This window comes from Microtus oregoni, unplaced genomic scaffold (genome assembly GCF_018167655.1).
Source record: "Microtus oregoni isolate MIOR12 unplaced genomic scaffold, Mior012 000044F_ref0000062, whole genome shotgun sequence".
NCBI classification, from domain to species: Eukaryota; Metazoa; Chordata; class Mammalia; order Rodentia; family Cricetidae; genus Microtus; species Microtus oregoni.
The window spans coordinates 5,830,209-5,852,438 of record NW_024543218.1 but is presented as its reverse complement, the minus strand read 5'-3'; the positions used below and the strand labels follow the sequence as shown (position 1 = coordinate 5,852,438).

Genomic DNA, 22,230 nt, shown 5'->3' with positions numbered 1-22,230 from the left:
AATGGTAACTTCCCCTTGGGACTCTGTGTGTATCAACTACAGTGGGGACATTCAGTCCAGCATTGCTACCAATCCCTTGGGGAGATCTCTACTTAGGAATCACCGCTTGAGTAAATTTAAATCCTTGGCTACACAACAGAAAACTATTTTCAGCAGAATTCAAAGACTTAGAGGAAAAAAGTGTGTATAACTAAGATAGATACTAAATAGTGAGAAACACTGTATTTAAGTGTCCTTACAATAGATACATAAATATTTGTCACATAGTTGGGTATAGTGGTATATGCCTTTAATCCCAGCAGTTTGAGGCTTCTCCTCTGATGGTGTCAACACTTTCTATATTAATGCATTAACCAATAAAAGCAACAATATATAGAAAGACTTCCCACAAAGACAGGCAGACACTGGTCTACATAGTTCCAGACTAAGGAAGAGCTACATAAGACATTGTCTTAAAAATACGAAATAAAATCAAATAATGTAATTCATAAAACTTAAAGATTTAGAACAAATTGAAAGTAGAAGAATATAAATTTAAAAACTATTTATTTTATTTTATGTATATTAATATTTGACTGCTTATCTATATGTGCACCATATGTATGCAGTGTCCATGGAGGCCAAAACAGAGCATCGGGTCACCTGAATCTATGTTGTGATCCGCTATGTGGGTGTGAATCCTCTGCAGAACAGTAAGTGCTCTTAACTGCTGTGTCATCCGTCCAGGTTTTATTCCTCATCCTCAAGTATTTCCTTTTTAAATGAAATTGTAAGGTGTATTATTTAGATTTAGAGGTGAGTATGGTATGCTAAAACAGTTAAATACAAGACATAGACTTCTGGCCCTAATTAAAGACAGTTGTTGATGATTTTGTGGTTAGGTTGTTATTCATTTATTCCCCCCCCCCCCCCCCCCCCGCAACAGGTTTTTTTCTGTTTAACCACTCTGGCTGTCCTGAAACTTTCTTTGTAGACCAGTCTGGCCTCAAACTCATAGAGAGTCTCATTCCTCTCCCTCCTAATGCGGATATTGGAGGCAAACAACTCCATTGCCCATCTTGAGTTCTTGATCATTTTGAAATTTCTCCTTGTGATATCTTTAGAATGATGCATACCACATCTGCAGAAAATCCATGTTTTATCCCATGTGTTGAAGTTTCTTGATTCTTAGTGAGGAAAATATACCAACTAGACCCAGGGGGAGCAGCTTCTATCCTTTGCCCTGCTCCTTTATTTCTTTGCTCTTTCTAGCCTTCCTCAATGAGAGTCCCAGTGGACAGGGGCAGACCCAAAAGGGCAGACATAGTGCTTTTGAGGGGCTCTCGTGGCCTGGAGTCAGCTAGCAGGAGGGCCACACTGATGTTTTGCATTCAATACACTGACTGCACCTCAAGCAGCTTTTGTCCAAACAGCAATTGCAACTCCACATTTACCAGCAGCAATTTGTGCTATGGGATACAGCAATGAAGGAATTCTTTTCCCTCAGGTACTGGCCACAGACTCACAGAGATATGAGATAGGGGATCCTATCAAGACACTAAGAAAATCTATATCTAAATCTCTATCCTATGGAAGTCAGGATTTAAATATTTAGGTAAATTCCTGCTAGCTTGGAGAGGTTGAATAGTGAAATCCTAATGTGTTCTTTTTGATTGCATTTATGAAAAAAGGTGTGTCCTTCTACTCAGCCTTCAATAAAAACTATCACTATACTTAGTTTCTCCCTACAGCTTCCTGTCAGATGGTTGCTGATGCAGCCAGTTGAACCTCAGGTTAATTTAATTTATTCAAAAATGTAAAACTTGTTTGCATCATTAAAAAAGCATCAAAAAATGTAACACAACTTTACACAGTGACAATAATATTCCACAGCAGTAGACCACTGTTGGAGGTCAGACCTCGCTCCATATGGTGTGGATGATGTGTAAATGGGGACTGCACATTTGTTTCCTGACCACCCAGAGCTGAATAACCACACAAAACTATATTAATTACAACACTATTTTGTCAACATCTCAGGCATATTGGTATATAGTTTCTACATCTTAAATTAACCCGTTTCTGTTATTTTATATTTTACTACAAGGTTCATGGTTTCTTCACATCACATCATGACTCTTGGGTGGCTACATGGCATCTCCATGGCTCTGCCCACTTTCTGTCTCCATTCAATTTAGTTTTCCTAACTAGCTATATGCTGCCCTACCATAAGCCAAAGAAGATTCTTTATTAAACAGTGGTAATAAAGCATATTCCTACCATACAGAAGGGGATCCCAAATCAATGATGCCTATCAATGAGGCTTGTGAGCGTGGGGAGTGCATATGCTCAGTGTCTCTGAAGCTCTGCCTGCTCATAAGCTCTCAGAAAGAGACCCTGGAGGGAGGTTGGACAGCCACTCAGGATAGATGTGGAGAGCATAAGATAACATGATGACAGGTAGAGCAAGCCTTCTCAGATGAGTCAGGAATACTGAAAGATGCAGTTGTTGTTGGGTACGGTTATAAATGAATCCCAGCTTAATGCTGTTCAGGGTGTTTGTTGTCCTATAACCAGACAAATATCGGTTCTTGTGCTTTTTGACAGACCTAACTTCAACCTCTGCCAACATCTCCCAGAGGTCTTAGTCTCGTTTAAACTGTAAGAAATTCATCTAGCTCTGTCCATATTTAGGGAAAACACAATGATATCATGAATGTCTCTACATATTCATGTTCATATGTGTACTACATAAAGGTATTCAAGTTCCAGAATTGAGACAGACCAGATATTTGAAGAATAGGATTTTGTTTTCTGGTCTTGGTATACTATTAGAAACCAAGGGGTAGAATGAAGACAGCAAACTCCACTGGATCAGGTACAGGAGAGTAACCACTGAGTGAGTGAGCCAGAGCCAGAGAGCACTGAGTGTCCAGACATAAATCTGGGACCTTCAAGGGAGTAAACCTAAGCCAGGAACCCCATGGGTCTTGGCATGAGTCTAGGACCCCCAAGGAAATAGGCCTGAGCCAAGACCTCTGCCAATCTAAGAATTAATCTGGGGCCTCTAATGAGTAGACAGGAAACAGATTGCTGTGGGGCTGAGCATGAGTCTGGGACCTCAGAGGGAAAAATCCTGACCCAGGACCTCTGTTGGTCCAGGCTTTGGTATGGGACATCAAAGGGGAACAGACAGGAAACTGAAACTTCTGCAGGCCCTAGCATGAATCTGGGATGTCTTAGGGAGTAAGCCTGAGTTAAGTCCTCTGTGGTTCTGGGCGCACCTGAGCCTGGGATCTCTGAGGCAGTAGACTGGAGCCAAAGACCTTTGCAGGACCAACTCAAAGCCAGGAACTTCTGCAGAATGGGATGCAGACCAGAATTTACAGAAATGGGTTAAAGCTGGTAACCTAGGCCAAAGTAGGCCTGAGACAGCAAACTCCAAGGGAGCAGAGCAAAGCCCAGGAATGCTGAGCTATCTCCAGGAACACAGGGTAACCAATGGGGTAACTAGAACTGTGGTACTGACTGTACCATGAGGAACAACAATTTGAGCTTTGTATTAATGGTCACCTAGAAGATTAATCAACAGAATCTCAGACAGCCCCAACCACACCTACTAGAGAAATAAAAGAGTAGAAAAGATAAGAACACAAGCAACACCACAAATAGCAATAAAACACTAAGAAAACCTAAAGAACAATAAGATTTGAACAACCAAATATAGATGAAGCAGAAGAAAATGATCTAAAAATAACTTCAAGGGGATGTTTGAAACTCATAAGAAAAAATGAGAATTTCCCTCAAAGAAATGGAGTAAATGATAAACAAAAAATTGGAAAATATCATAAAATTGCTTAAAGAAAACCAAGAAAAAGGAATTATGAGAAAATCATCACGAACCACAAACACAATCATTAACAACAGAATATAAAATATGGAAGAGAGAATCTCAAGCATTGAAGATTCAATAGAGGAAACAAATTCATCAGTTTAAAAAAAAGCATTAAATGTAACAAAATGTTAACCCAAAATATCCAGAAAGCATGGGACACCATGAAAAGGCCAAATCTAGGAATAATAGGAATAGAAGAAGGAGAAGAGGAAGCTCAACTCAACAGCACAGAAAATATATTTAATAAAATTATAGAAGAAAACTTTCCCAACCTAAAGAAAGATATGCCTGTGAAGATACAAGATGCTTATAGAACACCAAGTAGACTGGATCCATTAAAAAGTCCCTTTACCACATAATAATCCAAACACTAAACATACAGAATAAAGAAAGAATATTAAGAGCAGCAAAGGAAAAAGTTCAAGTATCATATAAAGGTAGACCTATCAGAATTACACCTGACTTCTCATTGGAGACAATGAAAGCCAGAAGGTCATGGTCAAGCATTTTGCAGACATTAAGAGACCACGGATGCCTGCCCAGACTACTATACCCAACAAAACTTTCAATCACCACAGAAGGACAAAACAAGATATTCCATGACAAAACTAGATTTAACCAGTACCTAGCCACAAACTCAGCCCTACACAAAATACTAGAATGAAAACTCCAACCGAAGGAAGTTGGCTTCACTAACAAAAACATAGACAATTGATGATCTCATAGCAGTAAATCCCAAAGAAGGGAAAATGCACAATTTAACATTACCAACAATGAAGACTAAATTAACAGGAGATAGCAATCACTGGTTATTAATATCCCTTAATGTAAATGAACTCAACTCACCTATAAAAAGACACAGGTTAACAGATTGGATACAAATACAGAATCCATCCTTCTTCTGCATGCACAAAACACAACTCAACCTCAAAGACAGACATTGTCTCAGAGTAAAAGGTTGGGAAGAAGTATTCCAATCAAATGAACTTATGAAACAAGTGGGTGTAGCTATCCTAATATCTAAGAAAATGGACTTCAAGCTAAAATCAATCAAAAGAGACAAAGAAGGTCATTTCACGTTACTCACAGGAAAAATCCATCAAGAGAAATCTCATTACTGAACATCTATGCCCCAAATACAAGAGCACCCTCATATGTAAATGAAACACTTCTAAAGCTTAAAACATACATTGAACCCCACACACTAATAGTGGAAAACTTTAACATTTCCCTCTGACCACTGGACAGGTCCGTCAGACAAAAAAATGAACAGAGGTATTATGACTCAAATGGACTTAACAGACATCTATAGAATATTCCATTCAAACAGAAAAGAATATATATTTTTCTCAGCACCAGATAGAACCTACTCAAAAATTGACCACATATGTGGTAACAAAGCAAACCTCAACAAATATTAAAAAATTGAAATACCCCAACTAGAAGTCAAAAAAAAAAAAGAAAAAAGAAAACTAGAAGTCAACAACAATACTAATTCCAGAAAACCCACAAACAGATGGAAATTAAGCAATGCCAACCTGAATCATCAATGGGTCAAGGAAGAAATAAAGGGAGACTTCCTAAAATTCAATGAAAATGACCACACAACATATCCAAATTTATGGGAGACAATGAAAGAAATGTTAAGAGGAAACTTCATAGCAGTAAATGTCTCCATAAGGAAGCTGAAAAAAATGCCATACTAAGGAATTAACAGAACATTTGAAAAATCTGGAAAAAAAGAAGCAAACTCACCTAAGAGATCTAGATGGCAGTAAATAATCAAATTGAGAGCTGAAATCAACAAAATAGAAACAAAGAGAACAATACAAAGAATCAAAGAAACAAAGAGTAGGTTCTTTGAGAAAAATCAACAAAATAGACCAACCTTTATCCATTTTAACCAAAAGGCAAATAGAGAATATGCAAATTAATGAAATCAGAAATGAAAAGGAGGACATAAGAACAAACATGGAGGAAATACAAAGAATCATCAGGTCATATTTCAAAAACTTGTACTCCACAAAGTTGGAAAACTTAAAGGAAATGGACAACTTTCTGGATAAATATCACTTACCAAAATTAAATCAAGACCAGATATGCAAATTCCACAGACGTATAACTGCTAAAGAAATAGAAACAGTCATCAAAAGTCTCCCAACCAAAAAAAGCCCAGGACCAGATGATTTCAGCTCAGAATTCTATAAGACTTTCAAAGAAGAACTAATACTCCTCAAATTATTCCACAAAAAAAGAAACAGAAGGAAAATTGTCAAACTCTTTTTATAAGACTACAATTACTCTGACACTCAAACCACAGAAAGACATTATAAGGAAAGAGAATTAAAGACCAACTTGATGCAAAAATATTAGATAAAACACTTGCAAATCAAATCCAATAATACATCAGAACCATCATCCACCATGATAAAGTGGACTTTATCCCAGTGTGGCGGACTTCTCGACCGGCGAGAAAGAACAACCACCACATCAGGATTCCACTCAGATCACGCTTTACTGGAGTACACTTGATTGAGAGAGAGCATGAAACAAAAGGGGCAGGAAGGGAAGGGCAGGGAGAGCATGAAGCGAAGGGGCGAAGGGCACTGAGGCAGCTGCTTAAATAAGGAATTGGCACACGGGTCGCCCTGTGATTGGCTGCCACCATCAGCTGACATTAGACTGCATTGGGAGAGGCTCAAGGATCCTCATCCACAGCGCATGCGGGAAGCGGGGGACACGCAGCTCTCAAAGGCATAGCCAAATATGGAGTTGTTTATTTCCAACAAGACAGGATGTCGGCGCCATCTTGTAATGGCGATCCTGTCCGGCTCACTACATCCCAGAGATGCAACATATGAAAATCTGTCAACATACTCCACCACATAAACAAACTAAAAAATAAAAACCACATGATCATCTCATTAGATGTCTAAAAATCTTTAGACAAAACACAATATCCCTTCATGATAAAGGTCTTGGACAGAACAGGGATACAATGAATATACCTAAACATAATAAAGGCAATATACAGCAAGCCATCATCCAACATCAAACTAAATGGAGAGAAACTCCCAGAAATCCCACTGAAATCAAGAACAAGATTGTCCACTCTCTCTTTATCTATTCAATATAGTTCTTAAGGTCCTAGCTAGAGCAATAAGACGGCAAAAGTAGATCAAGCAGCAGGTACTCTTTGGAGCCTGTGGTAAGTCTCAAATGCATCTGGATGTCACAGCCATTAGAGAAGATGGTATTCTGGGATGAGAGAAGGTGGAACAGCATCAGAGGCACAAAAGTAGATGTGTAGCAGATTTTCTAAGAGGAAATATTCCTCAGAAATTGTATATGGGTGTGTATAGGCAGGGATACAACCTGCACACAGTCATGAAGGCAGTGTTCCAAGCAGAGTCACCAGGTACATAACTGAGCACAGAGGAAAGAGTAGGTGCTACAAGGATGTGTAGTCAGAAAATTCCTTCAAAATAAACTCAGAGACTTTTGTCCTGCTTCTGAGCTAAATAATGCAGAGTTATGCCTGGATACACAGTAGAGTGGAAGGACAGAAGATGCAGGGTATTGAGAACACAAAAACTTTTAAGGTCTTTTTAAACATGGAAACACATTCTGTGACTTTGGGACAGTCTCCTTATCTGTAGGTTTTAGTGCATCCATGCGAATAGTGAGGATGATATCCCAAGCGGGAATATATGGAAGTATGAATAGACAGTCTGAAGAATCATAGAGAGCCAAAGCTGAATGAGAAATAAAGGTCTTTGCTGTAGGACTTCTTAAAACCTTTAAATGATGACTGTTTATTGGTAGCTTTCCAAAACCAGCGCAGACTATGCACTTCCAAACTTATCTGAACTTATATCCACTTTACCTCCTATCCTATCACAGAGAAGTCACCTGCAAACAGTATTTGAGAGCTGGTAGCCTGGATCAGAGGTCCCAAAACTTAAACACATACTGGAATTATTTGGAAGACTGTCAAAACACAGTGTGTTTTCCTTCCAGAGTTTCTGGCTTAGGGCAGATGTGTGTTGTTACTGCTCTACTGGCACAGGGATGAATGTCTCTAAAGGTCCTGCTGACTTTGCTGTAGCCTCTACATCACGGCTTACACTGTTCTCACTATCTGGAAGGTTCTCATTTTCCCCTCACCTATAGTAGCTGTTTATCTCTTCAGACTAGTTCTGGTTGCCACACACTGTATGGTTTGTTTCTCAGGAAGGAGGGCACTACTGACCTGTAAACCTGTGAGTAGGCACACTCCCAGAGAGATAATCTGTTAGGTGCTTTGTATGGGCTACAGCTTTAGAAGTTGTCTCCTTTGTGTTTACATCTCTACTTCAGAATCAGAAAAAGTTTTAGAATTAGACAATGTCTATGCTTAAGAAAAATTCAGAATTTCTGTCTCATGTCAACAGCCATCTAGTATGAGACAGAAAGAAGATTTTAGAGGAATATTTTACTTTCTTTCATGACCATTTTGTCTATATCTTATCTTTCACTGAATATATGTCTATATGAATAATGTTTACATTTTCAACAATGATCATCTTCCAAGAAAAAGATATTGGAGCCCCACAATGTCTCTAGTTGATATGATGGCATGATGCTGATACCTCTACTATGAGACCAATTTATGGGTACAAGCTGTGGATATGGTGCACCTTCTTACAACATTCTGGCCAGAATTCCAAGTAAGAACTTTGGAAAAAACCCTATCGAATACTCAGTGACCTTTGCAATTATACAAAAAAGCAATCTTGAAATTTAACCACCATTTTACTTTTGTAATAGCCCATAGAAAGAACATCGCCCCACTGACATCTGGAAACAATTCTAGAAGACGCAATCCCTTCTCCAAAGAAAGTTTGTCTTCACGGTTAAGGACAACATTTAAGAGTAGGTTATTGCTGGGCAGTGGTGGTGCACGCCTTTAATCCCAGCACTCGGGAGGCAGAGGAAGGCGGATCTCTGGGAGTTCGAGGCCAGCCTGGTCTACTAGAGCTAGTGCCAGGACAGGCTCCAAAGCTACAGAGAAACCCTGCCTCGAAAAACCAAAAAAAAAAAAAAGAGTAGATTATTACACATACGGGGTTGAGGGTTGGATAAAATTATGTACACCCAGAAATCTCAAAAAAAAAAGAGGGAGGGGGACAGGTGCAGCGCAGACACAAGCGGCGGAGACAGGCACAGCGTAAGCGGTGGGGACTGGCGTGGTGCAGACACAAGCAGAGGGGACTGGCTCAGACGCAACCGGCGGGGACCGGCGTGCAACACTGAGAGCAGATCGCCCCACTACAATTAAATAAAAGAGGTAGGCCTTTTGTTGGTGAGGTCACTGGCGAACCGGGAGCCTGGTCCTGTTCCTGAAGACCCTTCTGAGTGGTGAGAGGGATCTTGGCACACGGCAGGAGCCAGGAAACAGAGCGAGGGCATTTTGTAAGAGGAGTCCCTGGCCAGCAGGGAAACCTGATCCTGTTGTAAAAGACCAATTAGATAGCATCGATAAGAGGAGATGGGCAGGCGCCAAGGCAAGGATTCACCCAACAATCTGAAAAACAACATGAAAACACTAGAACATAATGATCTTACAACAGAAAGGCTTGAACACCCTAACACAGAAGAAGTGGGAAAAAATTGACTTTATGAAAGCAATAGAGTCCCTTAAACAACATGTAAAAAATGCCCTTGTAGAAATGGATGAGAAGTATAACAAAAAGTTTGAAGAAATGAGCAAATACTTACATGATACCCTGGGAAACCAAGAAAAAACGATCAAACAGGTAATGCAAACAGTTCAAGAATTGAAAACTGAAATGAAAGCAAGGAAGAAAACTCAAACGAAGGACCACCTGAATATGAAAAAATCTAGATCAACGAGGAGAGTCTACAGAAACAAGCATAATCAATAGAATACAAGAGATAGAAGAAAGAATCTCAGATTTTGAAGACACCATAGAGAAAATAAACACACTGATCAAAGAAAACAGCAAAGCCAACAAATTCTCATCATAAAACATTCAGGAAAGATGGGACACAATAAAAAGACCAAACCTAAGAATAATAGGAATAGAAGAAGGAGAAGAGTCACAGCTCAAAGGCCCAGAAAATATTTTTAACAAAATTATGGAAGAAAACTTTCCCAAAATAAAGAGAGATATTCCTTTGGATATTAAAGAAGCATATAGAACACCAAACAGACTGGATCAAAGAAAAACATCCACTTGCCATATAATAATCAAAACACAAAATATACAGGTTAAAGAAAGAATTTGAAGAGCTGCAAAGGAAAAAGGGCAAGTAACTTATAACGGTAAACTGATCAAATTTACACCTGACTTCTCTGTGGAAACCATGAAAGCCAGAAGGTCCTGGATAGAAGTACTGCAGAAACTAAGAGACCATGGATGCAAACCCAAACTACTATACCCAGCCAAGCGATTGTTCACTATCAATGGAGAAAACAAGACATTCCAGGATAAGAACAAATTTAAACAATACGTAGCCACAGAACCAGCCCTACAGAAAGTAATAGAAGGAAAATCGCAACCCAAGGAATCCAACATTGCCAACACTGCCTATAATAACTCAGGCATCTAGCGACCCTTCACCAGTACATCTCAAAGAAGGGAGACACACAAACTCTACTACCAAAAACAATAAGAATAACTGGAGTAAAAAACCACTAGTCATTAATATCACTGAATATTAATGGTCTCAATTCACCTATAAAAACACAGGCTAAGGCCGGGCGTTGGTGGCGCACGCCTTTAATCCCAGCACTTGGGAGGCAGAGGCAGGCGGATCTTTGTGAGTTCGAGACCAGCCTGGTCTACAAGAGCTAGTTCCAGGACAGGCTCCAAAACCACAGAGAAACCCTGTCTAAAAAAAAAAAAAAAAAAAAAAAAAAACACAGGCTAAGAGATTGGATGAGAAAACAGGAAGCAACATTCTGCTGTTTGCAAGAAACACATCTCAACAACAAAGACAGACATCTATTCAGAGTAAAGGGTTGGGAAAAGGTGTTTCAAGCAAATGGTCCTAAGAAAAAAGCAGGTGTGGCCATACTAATTTCTAACAAAACTGACTTCAAATTAAATCAATCAGAAGAGATCGAGATGGACACTTTTTTAGATAAATACCATAAACTAAAGTTAATCCAGGACCAGGTGAACAATCTAAATAAACCTGTTAGTCCCAAAGAACTAGAAACTGTTAACAAAAACCTCCCTACCAAAAAAAGCCCAGGACCAGATGGTTTCAATGCAGAACTCTACCAGAACTTCCAAGAAGAGCTAATACCTATACTCCTTAATGTATTTCACAATATAGAAACCGAAGAGTCATTGCCAAATTCCTTTCATGAAGCTACAGTTACCCTGATACCAAAACTACACAAAGACCCAACCAAAAAAGAGAATTACAGGCCAATCTCACTCATGAACATCGACGCAAAAATCCTCAACAAATACTGGCAAACCGAATCCAAGAACACATTAGAAAAATTATCCATTATGATCAAGTAGGCTTGATCCCAGAGATGCAGGGCTGGTTCAACATACGCAAATCTATCAATGTAATCGACCATATAAATAAACTGAAAGAAAAAAACCATATGATCATTTCATTAGATGCTGAAAAAGCATTCGACAAAATTCAACACCCCTTTATGATAAATTTCTTGGAGAGATTAGGGATACAAGGGTCATACCTAAATATAATAAAAGCTATTTACAGCAAGCCGACAGCTCACATTAAACTAACAGAGAAAAACTCAAAGCCATCCCACTAAAATCAGGAACATGACAAGGCTGTCTACTCTCTCCATAGCTCTTCAATATAGTGCTTGAAGTTCTAGCAATAGCAATAAGACAACATAAGGGGATCAAGGGGATTCAAATTGGAAAGGAAGAAGTTAAACTTTCGTTATTTGCAGATGATATGATTAAATACATAAGCGACCACAAAAAACTCTACCAAAGAACTCCTACAGGTGATAAACACCTTTAGTAATGTGGCAGGATACAAGATCAACTCCAAAAAATCAGTTGCCTTCCTATACACTAAGGATAAGGAAGCAGAGGGGGAAATCAGAGAAGCATCACCTTTCACCATAGCCACATATAGCATAAAATATCTTGGGGGTAATTCTGAAGAAGGAAGTGAAAGATGTATTTGACAAGAACTTTAAGTCTTTGAAGAAAGAAATTGAAGAAGACACCAGAAAATGGAAGGATCTCCCTTGCTCTTGGATTGGAAAGATCAATATACAAAAAATGGCAGTTCTGCCAAAAGCAATCTATAGATTCAATGCAATCCCCATCAAAAGCCCAACAAAATTCTTCACAGATCTGGAGAAGACAATAATCAACTTTATATGGAAAAACAAAATACCCTGGATAGCCAAAACAATCTTATACAATAAAGGATCATCTGGAGGGATTACCATCCCTGATTTCAAACTCTATTACAAAGCTACAGTATTGAAAACAGTTTTGGATTGGCATAAAAACAGAGAAGTCGACCAATGGAATCAAATAGAAGACCCTGACTTTAACCCTCAAACCTATGAACACCTGATTTTTGATAAAGGAACTAAAAGTATACAATGGAAAAAAGAGAGCATCTTCAACAAATTGTGCTGGCAAAACTGGATGTCAATCTGTAGAAGATTGAAAATAGACCCATATCTATCACCATGCACAAATCTCAAGTCCAAATGGATTAAAGACCTCAATATCAGTCTGAACACACTGAACCTGATAGAAGAAAAAATGGGAAGTACTCTACAACACATGGGCACAGGAGATCACTTCCTACCTATAACCCCAGCAGCACAGACATTAAGGGCCTCATTGAATAAATGGGACCTCCTGAGATTGAGAAGTTTCTGTAAAGCTAAGGACACTGTCACTAAGACAAAAAGGCAACCCACTGACTGGTAGAAGATCTTCACCAACCTTGCAACTGACAAAGGTCTGATCTCCAAAATATATAAAGAACTCAAGAAACTAGACCGTAAAAGGCTAATCAACCCAATTATAAAATGGGGCACTGAGGTAAACAGAGAATTCTCAACAGAAGTTCAATTGGCCAAAGACATCATGCTCAACTTCCTTAGCAATCAGGGAAATGCAAATCAAGACAACTTTAAGATACCATCTTACACCTGTCAGAATGGCTAAAATGAAAAATACCAATGATAGCCTTTGCTGGAGAGGTTGTGGAGAAAGGGGTACACTCATCCATTGCTGGTGGGAGTGGAAACTTGTGCAACCACTTTGGAAAGCAGTGTGGCGGTTTCTCAGGAAATTCGGGATCAACCTACTTCTGGACCCAGCAAGACCACTCTTGGGAATATACCCAAGAGAGGCTTAATCATACAACAAAAGTATATGCTCAACTATGTTCATAGCAGCATTGTAATAGCCAGAACCTGGAAACAACGTAGATGCCCTTCAATGGAAGAACGGATGAAGAAAGTATGGAATATATACATATTAGAGTACTACTCAGCAGTAAAAAACAAGGGCTTGTTGAATTTTGCATGCAAATGGATGGAAATAGAAAACACTATCCTGAGTGAGGTAAGCCAGACCCAAAAAGAGGAACATGGGATGTACTCACTCATATTTGGTTTCTAGCCATAAATAAAGGACATTGAGCCTACAATTCGTGATTTTAGAGAAGCTAAATAAGAAGGTGAACCCAAAGAAAAACATATAGGCATCCTCCTGAATATTAAACTTCAGCAGGAGATGAAAGGAGACATTGGAACACCGGACAGAAATCTCAAGGTCCAAATCAGGAGCAGAAGGAGAGAGAGCATGAGCATGGAACTCAGGACTTCGAGGGGTGTACCCACATACTGAGACAACGGGGAGGTTCTATTGGGAACTCACCATGGCCAGCTGGCCTGGGTCTGAAAAAGCCTTGGATAAAACTGGACTTGCTGAACATAGCGAACAATGAGGACTACTGAGAACTCAAGAACAATGGCAATGGGTTTTTGATCCTACTGCACATACTGGCTTTGTGGGAGCCTAGGCAGTTTGGATGCTCACCTTACTAGACCTGGATGAAGATGGGTGGTCCTTGGACTCCCCACAGAGCAGGGAACCCTGATTGCTCTTTGGGCTGATGAGGGAGGGGGACTTGATTGGTGGAGGGGGAGTGAAATGGGAGGCGGTGGCAGTGAGGAGGCAGAAATCTTTATTAAATAAATAAATAAAAAAGAGGGAAAATTGAATGGAATAAACGGCAGCTTACTTACTCATGGTAATAATAATAGTAAGTAATAGAATGAATATATGTGAGCTATTATTTATGGATAATTTACATTGGTATAGACTTTTGTATATTGATACAAATTGAAATTAGACTTATTATATAGAATATGTGCCTATTTTTGTTTAAAATATTTGTAACACCCATGATAAGTTATTTTGTCAGATTGTATAAATGCATGATTCTACCTGTTTAAAAATTGTTTATTCTTACAATTTTATGATATATTTATCATATAGCATTATATAATTCTACCTCTGATCAAGATATTTATACATTGTTTTTATTTTGAGGTCATTGTTCTGCTTTACTGCTTAGTTGCTTAAAGATTGTCTTATATTCTGATATGAAGTCTTATTCTTCAAAACTGTAATGAGAGTTTGGTTGATTGCTCAGGCAGTCAGTTGTCTCTGTCATCTACTACAACTTTTGGAAGATGCTAGACTTCACTACCTGTCTACTCAAGCAAAATTATTACTCTTCTCAGGCCTTTGATGGGGTTGAAGATTAGGTAATCATAGTTACCATCCTATTATTATCTAGCTAAGTCATTCCTACTACAAGACATAGATTCCATTGGATAGAAAGTTTATCAAAACATTAGGATGTATTCCTTCCTTAATATTGACTATTCTTGTTGTCATTCTAACTTTATCTGTTTCTTGTGTACATAGTTTTGTACTGGGCTTAGAAATTCTTATTTGAGGAAAAGGGGTAGGTGCTATGAGAACTCCTTTAGTCTATAGCCTTTAAGATACCAATCGACTTGGGCATGGTCTCTTACATAATAAATGATTCTGTAAAGTGTGTGCTTTGCTTTCTTGAATCCAGATCTTGATTCTGGCTGCTGGATTTACTATATACAAGATCCAGTGAACTGTAGATGTTCATCTGCCCAAGATATTCTTACATTCTAACTTGATATTTTCAAAAGTCAAAGATTCAATTCGTACTTGCATAGTTCAGGGCCTGTCACTCTTGACTTGTACAGCCTTCAAAATTCATCATAAAAACATGAACTCAGTGTTGAATGATCAATTTAGAATGAATGCAGATATATTAAGTAAAATCAAACATTTCTTTCTCTTTCATGTGTGTATGTTTATTTATAGATTTGGGATCATGGGGAGATATGGTACAAATCTTCATTTTTTTTTGGAACACATGTGGATTGTTTTTAATTAAATGTCATGAATCAGTCTGCCATAATAAGAGGAATTATTTTATTGAGGTACAAAATTAAGCCAAGTTCCATATTTCAGCTATTCATTTCTTACTATTACTTTGTATAATTCACCCATGAACTGTTGTGTACCAAGGATTTTTTTAACTGTTTTTTCCACTACGCTCCCTCCCTCTCCCCTCCTTCTCCCATGATCCACATGCTCCCAATTTATTAGATCTTGTCTTTCTCTATGTCCTATATAGAATAGATTTATGTATGTCTCTCTGTTTCCTCTTTGTTGTATATGTTCTCTGGCATTGTGAATAGTAGGCTGGTTGTCCTCTGTTTTATACATAAAAGCCACTTAGAAATAAGTACATATTATATTTTCTTTCTGGGTCTGGGTTATCTTGGTCTTTTATGATATTTTCTAGATCCAGAAAGTTGCACATAAATTTCAAGATGTAATTATTTTTATTCACTGTGTAGTACTCCATTGTGTAAATATGCCACAATTTTGTTGTCCATTCTTCAGTGGAGGGGATGTTTACAGGCTCTGGATGTGAACAAATAATGTTGCTGTGAACACAGTTGAGCACTTATCCTTGTAGTATATGAACATCCATTGGGAACATATCCAAAGTGGCATTGCTGGGTTTTAAGATAGGTGGTTTCCTAATTTCCTTTCTTCCTTTCTTTCTTTCTTTCTTTTTTTTTTAATTTTTGGTTTTTCAACACAGTTTCTCTGTAGATTTGGAGCCTGTCCTGGAACTAGCTCTTGTAGACCAGGATGGTCTAAAAGTTACAGAGTTCTGTCTCTGACTCTCAAGTGCAGGGATTAAGGGCATGCACCACTAACAGGCAGTTTTCTTTCTAATTTTCAGAGAAATAACCATACTGGTATCCAAAGTAACTGACTCAGTTTGCAGCCCCATCAGCAATGGAGGAGTGTTCCCTTAACCCCATATCCTTGCCAGCTTAAGTTGTCATCAGTGTTTTTGATTTTGGCTATTGCTACAGATGTAACAGAGGATCTCAGAGTTGTTTTGATTTTCATTTCTGTAATGGATAAGGAGTTTGGAAATTTCCCTAAGTGTCTTTCAGTCATTTTAGATTCATATGTTGATAGTTCTTTGTTTAGGTCTGTACTCCATTTTTAATTGAATTATTTATTCTTTGGATGACCAATTTTTAGTTCTTTGTATGTTTTGAAGATCAGTCCTCTGTCCAATGTGGGGTAGGTGAAGATCTTTTCCCATACTATAGGCTACCTTTTTGTATTGTTGAAAATGTCCTTTCATTTATAGAAACTTTTTTTCAGAAGGTCTCATTTATTATTTCTCTCAGTGTGTTTTGCTAGAGTTATAATTTGAAGGTGATATTCTTTGCCAATGTGTTCAAGTGTACTTCTGATGTTTTGTTTTATGTGGTTCAGTGTGTTTGGCTTTATGTTATGGCCTTTGATCCATTTGGACTTGAGATTTGTTCATGATGATAGATGTGAATCTACTTTCATTCTTCCCCACATTGATATTCAGTTATGCCAGAACCATTTGTTGAATACACTTTTTCCCCCATTTTATATTTTTTTGTGCTTTGTCAAAAATCAAGTGTAGTAGGTGAGTGGATTGATATCTGAGTCTTAGAATCAGTTACATTAGTCTTCCTGTCTCTTTTTGTGCCAACACAAGACTCTCTTCAGTGCTGTAGCTCTGTAGTAGACTAAAGTCAGGGAATGTGATGCCTCCAGAAATCATTTTTTATATAGGATTGTTTTGGCTATCCTGCATTGTTTTTTGCTTTTCTATATGAAGTTGAGTATTTTATTTTGAGGTGATGAAGAATTTTTCTGCTATTTACATGGGAATGGTATTGAACCTGTAGATTGCTTTTGGAAAGGTTTTCACTTTTAATTTGTTGATTTGTACCTAACTAGGTCAAGGGACATCTTCCCATTCTCTGCTGTCTTCTTCAATTTTTTTCTTCAAAGATTTAAAGTTCTTTTCCTATAGTCCTTTCACTTCTTTAGTTAGTTATTCCATAATATTTTATATTATCTGTGGCTATTGTTAAGGGTGATGTTCCCATAATATCTTAATTCTAGCCATCTTTCTTTTTCAAAATATATTCCTTGTAAACACCTTCAACTTTTCTGATGACCACTCCCAATCTTCTGATAACCATAATTATACCCCCAACTTCTAAGGGAACTTTTACACAAAACATAAAAGTAAACTTAAGAGAAATTTCACTCTTCATGCCTCTCATATTTCACATAATTATATTCTTTGGGCTTAAAAACATTGTTGAAACTTTTAGAATTTTATGCTTCTGGTTTTAGAGCCAAATTGTATTTCGTTTACTGACCCATTTTAATGTTTTGGCTGTTTTCAGTGAGATGTTGTTTCATTAACTATTTCTAGATTCAGAGACAAAGTTCTTTCCTTTGACTCTGGTTTCAGGACCAATGCTGAAATACCGTTTCTCTAACACATAATACTTCATAAAAGGTTTTATCCATTACTTTGCAGGTTAAGACTAAAATAAAAAGAGGTATCATGATGCTTAAACAAATTGTCAACACTATCAAACTTTTCTTTACACAATAACTGCTGTTGGTTAACTAAATGTAAGTGGCTTAATCTCTTGAAGAATAATTTAAAATAAGCCCCCAGTTTTTTCCTCACATCAAAAAGATTACAGAAATATGTACAAGCTTTATCAGATTGATTACACACAAAGTCTTACCCCAATATGAAGCACAAAACATTATGACACTGAATTAACTAATAGGGTTTCACTACAGTATGATTTCTTGTCATTTTTTGAAGAATACACACATTAACTTCAGAGTATCTCTAGAGGAGGGCTCAGATGATATATTTATAGATGATTATGAAAAAGGATTTACCACAGATTCCACCCACAGGTATCTCTAAAGTATGTTTTGTTTCATGCCTTTTAAGAGTACAGGGGTCTGCAAAGGCCTTACCACACTGATTTCATTCATATGGTTTCACTCCAGTATGTATTCTTTTATGTATTTGAAGATTACTGTGTTGAGCAAAGACTTTACCACACTGATTACATTCATAGGGTTTCTCTCCAGTATGTGTTCTTTTATGATTTTGAAGACCACTGTGTTGAGCAAAGGCCTTACCACACTGATTGCATTCATAGGGTTTTTCTCCAGTATGTGTTCTTTTATGCTTTTGAAGACCACTGTGTTGAGCAAAGGCCTTACCACACTGATTGCATTCATAGGGTTTTTCTCCAGTATGTGTTCTTTTATGCTTTTGAAGACCACTGTGTTGAGCAAAAGCCTTACCACACTGATTGCATTCATAGGGTTTCTCTCCTGTATGTGTTCTTTTATGTATTTGAAGATGACTGTGTCGAGCAAAGGCCTTACCACACTGAGTGCATTCATAGGGTTTCTCTCCAGTATGTGTTCTTTTATGCACTTGAAGATGACTGTAAATTGCAAAGGCCTTACCACACTGATTGCATTCATAGGGTTTCTCTCCAGTATGTGTTCTTTTATGTATTTGAAGATAACTGTGAACTACAAAGGCCTTACCACACTGATTGCATTCATAGGGTTTCTCTCCTGTATGCGCTCTTTTATGGGTTTGAAGAGTACTATGATGTGCAAAGGCCTTACCACACTGATTGCATTCATAGGGTTTCTCTCCAGTATGTGTTCTTTTATGGTTTTGAAGATCACTGTGTCGAGAAAAGGCCTTACCACACTGATCACATTCATAACGTTTCTCTCCACTATGTGTTCTTTTATGCACTTGAAGATGACTGTGAACTGCAAAGGCCTTACCACACTGATTGCATTCATAGGGTTTCTCTCCTGTATGCGCTCTTTTATGGGTTTGAAGAGTACTATGATGTGCAAAGGCCTTACCACACTGATTACATTCATAGGGTTTCTCTCCTGTATGTGTTCTTTTATGTATTTGAAGATGAATGCGTTGTGCAAAGGCCTTACCACACTGATTGCATTCATAGGGTTTCTCTCCTGTATGTGTTCTTTTATGGGTTTGAAGAGTACTGTGTTGTGAAAAGGCCTTACCACACTGATTGCATTCATAGGGTTTCTCTCCTGTATGTGTTCTTTTATGAGTTTGAAGAGTACTGTTTTTTGCAAAGGTCTTACCACACTGATTACATTCATAGGGTTTTTCTCCAGTTTGTGTTTTTTTATGTGTTTGAAGAACACTGTATTGAGCAAAGGCTTTACTAAACTGATTATATTCATAGGGTGCCTCTCTAGTATGTATTCTTTCATTCTTTTGAAGATGACTGTGATCAGCAAAGACCTTACCAAGCAGATTACATTCATATGATTTTTCTCCAGTATGTGTTCGTTTATGACTTTGATGTGTTTCATAAAGAACAAAGACTTTATCACCTTGACTATATTCATAGGGTTTCTTTCCAGTGTGTGTTCTTTTCTGCATTTGAAGATGACTGTGATAAGCAAAGGCTTTATCACATTGCTTAATTTCACAGGATTTTTCCCGGGTATGTGTTTTTTCGTTCCTTAGAAGATGAGTATTATAAGACAAGGCTTTAGCATAGTGAGAATATACTGAAAACTTCTCTTCAGTTTGATTTCTTTCAATCCTGGAAGAATAATTTACACACTTAAAAGTTTTACCACATTCAATGCACTATTCAACTTCATATCTATATGATTTAATTTCATATTTTTTTCAAATTGTAAAAAGCAATCAAATATTAAGGTTTTATAACTTTGTTTAAAATCATGTTTTGTTCTCTCATTAAGGGTCATTTTGCATCTGGAAAAATATTTGTTATGATAAATTCCTTTATGTCATGGTTTATCTTTTCATTTATACCTATACCTATATTTTTTCTAGGATATTTTTCACATTTTTGAAGAGAATTGCTTATACTGAGTGCTTTAACAACTTTACTGCATTCCTAAATTTTACTATATTGTGAATCATTATGCATTTGTTAAGTGAACTAAGACACACGGAAATATTTGCACAGACTTAGAACTCATGGATTTTTTTTTGTAATATAAGTTTGTATTTATGTATTAACAATGATGGTAGAAAATAAATTAACTTTGTATTCTTGGATCCAATTCAACATGTAGAATCTACTTGCTCTTATTGTTCTTAAGGAGAGGTATGCTAAATCTTTCTATATCCCTATGCTCATACACTTGTGTCAAGAGTGACACACACACACACACACACACACACACACACACACATATATATATATATGAAAAGAAGAATAGTGACTAAAAGATTACTACAATAAATCCCCAAGGTTTGACTTTCACAGACTTGTGGTATAGTTATTAAGGTTTCTCCACAACATATGTCCCTTGACCCTTGAGTAATCTGATTTCACTAAACTTAGCACAGTCACAAAAAGTATATGAGTGATACAAGGCTTACCATGGGCTATTGAATTAGTAGAAAGTTTTGCAGCTCTACTCATCATCACTGAAATGTGCATATATTTTATGTCATGAATAGCAAGAAACCAATGGACTGGCAGATCTACAACATAGCTCTCATTGTGCTATCAATCAAATGGTGCTATCTGTATAAACTTTGCTTCCTTGACCATTTTTAAATGAATGCCTTGAAAATGCAATCCACATACAGGAAATTGAGGTATACGGATTTGTGAGAATTTAATAATCATCAATGCATTTAAAGCTGTGTTTATTTACACTATTGCTTTTGTTTAAAAGTTCCAGAACACATTACAAACTCATCACAGGCATATTGTTATGAACTTGCACAAGAAAATTACCTTGCATGTCTTCTAGAAAATTGACAATGTTCTTTGGTGTTAAGGTCTTCCCAAATGTATCCTAAAATACAGTACCAGAATATCTATGTTATATTATTTAACATTGTGCAACAATTAGCTTATTATCTTAAGTGAATCTAAGAACTATGACTGTGTTGTTCAGCTTATTCTTCTTCTTTCTAAGACAAATTACAGAACAAAATAATTAACCAAGAAAAAGTTGTCTCCATATTTTGAAGCATGAAATAAATTCACTTTTACCTATAGTAGCTAGGCTCCTGAAGGTCTCCAACATCACATCCTTGTAGAGATTTTTCTGGGAAGGATTCAGCAAATTCCACTCTTCTTGAGTGAAGTTGATATGCACATCATCATAGGTCACTGCCTTTGAAAATATATCACACATGTGTACAATGTAAGCATAACAGTGACAACATTGTAAATGCGTACTTCTTTGAAAGTATAGTTGTATGATTCTGCTGTTCCCCATTCTTATTCCATGACATAGGTAGCCACTTTAGAAGAAAATGGAAAAGGAGAGTCAATTCTGTCATTTCTCCACACTTTTGATGGGATTTCACTTTATATGAACAGTATCTATTAACAGGGAGAGAAAAGGAAAAAAAAATCAACAGTACATCGTATGCATGAGAAAATTGTATGATACATACCACAGAAAGGAAAGAATGATGGACAAACTGGGCGTACTGATGTATTGTGGCTTTAACCACAACACTCAGAAAACAGAGGTGGATATATTTGTCTCTGAGTTGAATGCCAGTCAAGTCTATGCAATCAGGTCCAGGAGAGGTGGCAGTACACATTAAGACCCTATCTCCATTGCAAAACTCAATGAAACAAACAATAGGATAGAAAAACTGAAAGGCTATTATTGAAGTTCCTTCAAAGAGTTGTTTTCACTCCAGTTCTGTATTCATCTTCCAGACCTCTGAAGTACCCTAATATAAACTGCAATACCAATAACATTTTGTAGGAAAAGAACTGCCTATATAAAACTGTTACCAATGGACAGATGAAAACAATAGAAATATAAATGTTGGTCATAAATAATCAA

General features: G+C 37.3%; 1 protein-coding gene across 1 annotated transcript; it reads right to left on the bottom strand.

Moving 5' to 3' along the window:
• Positions 1-18,430: 18,430 nt before the first annotated feature.
• LOC121434695 (zinc finger protein 431-like) lies at positions 18,431-21,561 on the bottom strand (the record flags this gene model as incomplete). Its single annotated transcript, XM_041633609.1, has 2 exons — positions 21,411-21,561; positions 18,431-19,620 (listed from the first exon to the last, which is right to left on the bottom strand). Coding segments are annotated over exons 1-2 (1,341 nt in total), but the record flags the coding sequence as incomplete, so codon positions are not given.
• Between the last annotated feature and the right edge of the window lie 669 nt (positions 21,562-22,230).